Source organism: Dermacentor variabilis, chromosome 2 (assembly GCF_050947875.1).
Source record: "Dermacentor variabilis isolate Ectoservices chromosome 2, ASM5094787v1, whole genome shotgun sequence".
NCBI lineage: Eukaryota > Metazoa > Arthropoda > Arachnida > Ixodida > Ixodidae > Dermacentor > Dermacentor variabilis.
In genome coordinates this window covers 149,140,175-149,146,350 of record NC_134569.1, presented here as the reverse complement: position 1 = coordinate 149,146,350, position 6,176 = coordinate 149,140,175, and the positions used below count along the sequence as shown (strand labels likewise).

General features: G+C 44.6%; 1 protein-coding gene across 1 annotated transcript in view; it reads right to left on the bottom strand.

The window, feature by feature from the left end:
- Positions 1 to 507: 507 nt before the first annotated feature.
- LOC142571022 (uncharacterized) overlaps positions 508 to 6,176 on the bottom strand; it is a 29,508-nt gene continuing 23,839 nt past the window's right edge. The window contains exons 11-13 of the mRNA XM_075679321.1: positions 4,459 to 4,515; positions 1,594 to 1,662; positions 508 to 660 (exon numbers count right to left, since the gene is read on the bottom strand). Coding sequence (XP_075535436.1) covers positions 629 to 660; positions 1,594 to 1,662; positions 4,459 to 4,515 — 158 coding nt within the window. The 3' untranslated portion in view covers positions 508 to 628. The remainder of the gene's footprint in view (positions 661 to 1,593; positions 1,663 to 4,458; positions 4,516 to 6,176) is intronic.

The following is a 6,176-nucleotide window of genomic DNA, read 5'->3' as shown; positions in this document are numbered from 1 at the left end:
TTGAAGGCCATGTTAAGGGCAACTTGTTTCCCGGCGACATGAATATTCATTATTATAAGGAACCCATGCCATCGGCGAATAAGCCAACCTTTATTGGTTAATTAATAACTGTGACTAAATCATTAACGTAAATAAGGAACAAAAGTGGCCCCAAAACACTGCCCTGAGGCACCCTGGGTGATACCGGAAGAGTACCTGATTTCTTTCCCGTTGATTTCAGCATATTGCCTGCGATCATTTAAGTAGGCGGAAACCCAGCAAATAAGAAAATCCGTACGGCCAATGATATGTAGCTTCTTGATTAATTTGTCGTGTGGAACGTGATCGAAAGCCTTGCTGTTCATGCCAGATCATGCCAACTTGACCCGTCCTGTCTAGAGTATTTACTTGTGGTGACATTGGCAAGTAATACTCATGCGTGCAGGTGCAGTTGTGCAGTCGTACTGATAGCATCGAAAGAAGCAGCACATAATCTCTCGAACATGAATCGTTTTATTGACGGCACATTCCAATTGTGGTCTTATCGCCGCTAAGAAACGGAGAGAATCAGTGCTATTTATTTGCAAAAGCACTAAAAGAGATGAATGTTATCAAAAATAAATAGTCATCAACGTAGCTCTTAAATATCTCATGCTCCAACAGTCAGCGTATTGTTCATATCTGCAAATAAAACAAAAAATAAAGAATAGTTACACTCAGTAAAGCTTGCAAAGTCTGACTTTGTTGATGCAACTGCACAACGAAGTGTCCCTTCCAAGGAGAAACTAAGATCATAAAGCTTTTCCACCCAATGCTTACGCAAAGGTGCCTGCAGATTGATAGTTAAATATCTGCAATAAAATTTTATAAACACGGAGAACGGATCCTAGCTAGGCGTGGCTTCGAAGTTCTGGAATTGAGGAGGTGGCTGTAAAATGCTTTAAAGTTTCTTTTCACACATAATTAACGGAAGTGCTTCTAAAGAACAGACATCTCCTGTTTACAAGTACGTGCCCACAACAGTCTAAATCTATTTTATTGTACTGATCCTCAAAGTAACCTGGCAAAATAAAATGACGCATTCTTGATGCTTAGCTAAATGCTAAATATGATGATGCTAAAATGATGCTAAATAAGGTTTATGAACGCTTGGTTTGTTATGACAGGTGGGAAACTATATAGGTACGGGGACCTTTCCGCATTGCGTTTAGAATCAATTTATCTTGAAAGACAACTTACTTGCCCTTTGCCGATTACCCACATTATTTCTTTTGCTTAAAGCTTGCTTCGTACGCATTCCATCGAATTACGGTGTAGGTGAGACAAACTCATTATTGAAATATGTTTTCGACTGTGCGCTATTAAGCTGTCTGCAGCAAGCAAAGATACCATACTCGGTGGACAACTGGCCTCTGTTCTCTTCTTTACTGTTAAAAAAGAGGTGGTAGAAAATTCGAGGTACAATATGTACTCCAGCTAACTCGGTTTTGGTTGTTTGACGCTTGGCACGTCTTGTCATGTCTCTAAGAGAAATTTGTACATGGTGTCGTACGAAAATACCACAAAACTAACGTTGGAATGAATACACGATTCATGGAAGCTTGTAATACTTACGGTTAAGTGTGAGGCGATATTCGACTTTCCCAGTTGGCGCACAAGTGCTGTTAAATTCTCTCCACGAGCCTAGAGGAGTGAGAAACGACCAAGAGACCACAAATATTATGCACATTCACAGCGATGACGTAATTCGGCTATCAGTACCGCATTCTTGGGATAGTGGGTCACGTACAACGTTCTCTTCCTGCTGGGAACTGGGTCATTTTGTCTTGACACCATGCTCTACATTGCCATCGAAGCACAGAAACTTGATCTCTTATACTTGCCATCAATGCTTTATTTCTGGCCAATCTTATCAACTGGTTATTCGACGGGCGTCACGCAAGCCAACTTATCCAAGCACGTTATTTGGAGATATTGTGTTTACATGCTTGGAGAGAGCTTACGTGCTCAAGTGAAACGTCACATATCGCAGCATGACATCCTCCTAGTTCATTGTCAGCCAACTCGTAAAATGCAACAACAAAACGGTGCGCCTTGCGCGCCAGTTGTGAAAGGGATCATTGGATTTCAAACGACACCTTCTTCACAATGGGAACTTAAAGTGCGCAGTGGCGATGATGTGACTGTAAAACAAACCGCTGCTTCAGCGCAAGATGAGTATTCTAGCTTTTGTAAAATGCAGTGCACGTAAACCGCTGATCTAACGATCGAATCGAACGCTGATTAATAAATGGTTTAAGTACATTCCTTGACTGCCTCTATCGCCCACACCCTGGCGGCCCTCTTATCATTGCCGCTTCGTGTCGGATACCTGTTCAGCAGCCGTTCGCTTGGCGTTCCTCTTTATTTCGGTCGCTGGTCCCTTCTGTTCTTTCTTGCGTTCTACGGCCACGCGTATCTCGATGGCCCGTCGCTTCACCTCCCGGTTTGCCGATTTGGAACGTATCGCATGCCTCTTTAGTATCTGCATAGACTTTGTACCCTTTCGCTTGATACTTTCGAGAGCCCATTGTTGTATCTGCAAGTAGCCTAGACGCAACAAAGTGCAGCTAGCGCAAACGAGGCGCGTCTATCTGAGGCGCGCACACCCGTACCGGCGAGTGGAGCAAGGACAAGAAGCCCCAAACGACTAGCGGTGTGCGAGCGGGTGCATGGGAGTACGCGCGCATGCGCGTGGAGCCAGGAATGGACGAGCCAATAGTGGCCAGCGAGCGGGCACGACGGGGTGCGCGCGCATCGGTGTCAAACTGTGTGACCTCGGATGGCCTCACGTTTGACCTTGGCTCCGACCAAGGAAAGAAATGCTTCGCTTTTAAAAAAAAATGCTGGCTCTCCCGAAATCGAGAGTACTTGTAAGCATATAATGACTACCGGCAGAGCAGATTGGTTGGATATGATACTAGCCACAATTTTAAAATGGGTGTAGTACGTGTTCGCCACGACACCCCTCCCCCCCCCCCCCCACCAGCATCACTCCGCACCACGCCATACTGCGCACTGGTCCATAGGGATGCAATAGTTTAGTGCAATAAGTGCAATAAGTGACAGTTTCCTGTCACTTATTGCAAGTACCTCAAAGCAGATTGGTTGGATATGATACTAGCCACAATCTTAGAATGGGAGTAGTGCATGTCCACCACGGCATCCCCCCCCCCCCCGCATCACACCGCACCACGCCATACTGCGCACTGGTCCATAGGGATGCAATAGTTTAGTGCAATAAGTGCAATAAGTGACAGTTTCCTGTCACTTATTGCAAGTACCTCAAAGCAGATTGGTTGGATATGATACTAGCCACAATCTTAGAATGGGATTAATGCATGTCCACCACGGCACCCCCCCCCCCCCCACATCACACCGCACCACGCCATACTGCGCACTGGTCCATAGGGATGCAATAGTTTAGTGCAATAAGTGCAATAAGTGACAGTTTCCTGTCACTTATTGCAAGTACCTCACGGACCGCTGGCGTTGAAAAGAGCATAGGCAACCTAGTCTCGGCGCCAAAAGATGACAATCAAGTGTATGCCTTTTCTCAAGTGACATCAAGTTTATGCCTGTGTCTCGCTATTGGGAATAACAAATAAAACCTCAGCCTACTAGAAGTTACAGCTTGAGCGACATTGTGATCAAACATATGGAAGAATTCGGAAGCAATATTTTTGTAACGTGCTTGGGAAGTAACTAGCGTATGTAATGCTGTCTTGACTGGTTGCCCGGATGATCTTGTTTTTTTTTCTCGCAACGTGTCCGGTTGTTCTCGCTTGAGTGTCCAGATAACGGCTCTGGCTTTTGGCTCAAGGTCACTTAAAGATCTCTGACAACGGGAGCTAAAAGCATTCCATGTTTAAAAAGAAACGCTGGGATGAAATGAGTCCGGAAAGCTTGATTTCTGAAGGTGGAAGTGTAGCAACGTATAGCGAAGAAAACGCCATGAGCGCACCGATAATTCGCTTTTCTTGTGTGTGTGATAGTCACCGCAGCTTTCCTTTCAATTATTTTGGGTGCACGTTCAGTCAACACACTTCATATACAACTATGGGATCACTATACGAACAAAGCCAGCTCCACTCACACAGCCATGATCCGCCGTCATGGTCATGAGTGGAGCTGGCTAACTCTCCCAGATAGCCCTGGTAATCATTCCAGGTTAATCCTCCCAGCCTGCGTAAGAACAATTCTGGCATGTAGACAGAAGAGAATGTTGCCGCAAACTGACACATGACGCTTTCCGGCGCGAGAACGGTCCAATCATAAATGTGCCGATGCTGCATGCCATGACGTCATGGCAGGCGCGAGCCTTTCCCATTTCTGGTAGTTCTTTTGTACATTTTATGTGACCAACCACTGCACAATATAAAATGTCTAAGTTTAACACAGAACATATAGAAAACAAACCGAGCTAGAAGGCATGCTTACTAGAACAATCCTCAGATATCCCGACGATTGCCAGATAAAGTGGTCTGCAGGGATCGTCTGTAAAAAAAAAATAAGTTGAATAAATCAGTAAGGTTCAGAATCACGGTATTTAGCAGTAATTATGAAGCTACAGCGTCAGGTAAAAGGCGATCATTTGTACTAGCGCACTTGTGCAAAGTCCTGATTAATGCTGCTATAAAACTCTATATGTAGAGTAACAACGATGCTGTAGTTGACCTGTGATAATCCTTGTAATCCTAAAAGCAGGAAAAATTACATCCTGTAAAAAGTATTGTCCTGAAACTGATATAATTTCAACAATATACCGGTTCACATTTAAGAGAGGTGCCCTTATTTTATTATACGTTTTCCGACCGAATGATAATAAATCGACAAAACGTTTTAAGACAGAGCGCCAAGAAAATATAACTCAGTTCGGCAACTTTTCCTTCTGCATGTTACCCGTAAACCAACAGAAAAAGAAAAAGAAAACGTCCATCCTTTATTCTATCTTTCTCGACCCACATTAGTAAGCGTTCAGCGTTCTCGGATGAATCTTCGGAGGTGCACACCCAATCTACTCAATTATGACGCAAGCCTTTCGTTCCAGAAAAATTTTCTAAAAAATGCTGCAGATCCAACGAGTTGGAATCTGTACAACCGAAGCTTCGTGTGAGTGCACGAAGAGTCGAAACACGAATTCGTGTTTATTGAATGTCCGCACAAAGTGGCTTTACTTAATGCGGCACAATGACTTTATTCAGACATTGTAGGCAGGCTAATGCAATGCCGCCGCCGCTGCGGATGCGCGGAGGAGAACGCCATCTGATGGTGTTGCAACGAACCCAGTGGCGCACGCAGCGCGCGTGCTCCGCCGTGATTGGTTGGCCTTTAGGGCAAGGCAATCGCCAGGCCGCAAGCAGCCGCGCTAACGAAACCCCGCGACATTCGCAAAGCAAGAGAGAGAGACAGAGGAAAGGGGAAAGGCAGAGAGGTTAACCAGAGGGGAAGATCCGGTTTGCTACCCTAAGCTGGGGAAAGAGGGGGAGGTAAAGTGATAACAAAGTAGAGATAAAGAAAGAAAGGAGCAAAGCTTCGCTTCTAATACGGCATGCGTGTTGGAAACAATTACGAAATCGAAACTCTAGTAGGTGGTCTTCGTATCCCATGCCGCATTCCCGAATCTCAGACGTCTACCATGGTCTGCAACGCACTGAAAGAATGTTTTATCAAATGCCATGGATGGAAGTTGGAGCCGAAGATGACGTGCTTGGGGTATTTGATGATGATAAGGAGGCCTTAGATAGCGACTACGAGTGATGTCGTCAGTGTGGCTTCGATGCAATAACTTTTCTTTTTCCGAGTAGGAACAAATCCATATTTCTCTCGTTTATCATAAAGATCTAGTGAGCGAACGACAGGAGACATTGCAATTCTTAATTTCTTGAATATGCAAATTTCGGTGCGCGTTACGTTCGAGGTCACCGAGTTTTTAAATCTCTGGCCGAAAAAATTCGGAACGCGTATACAGAATCGAGGGCGCGCTGAATTGCAATAAATGCACCACGTTTTCTGTTTAATAACTTGCGCCGTGAAAGCTATATTTCTCGCAGGTTATGGTCACACTATGGCACGAATTATAAATTCAGTCTCGTTGCAGATTTATTCATTTGCATACATATTAATACGCAATGAAAATCTGCAACGAGATAGATAGC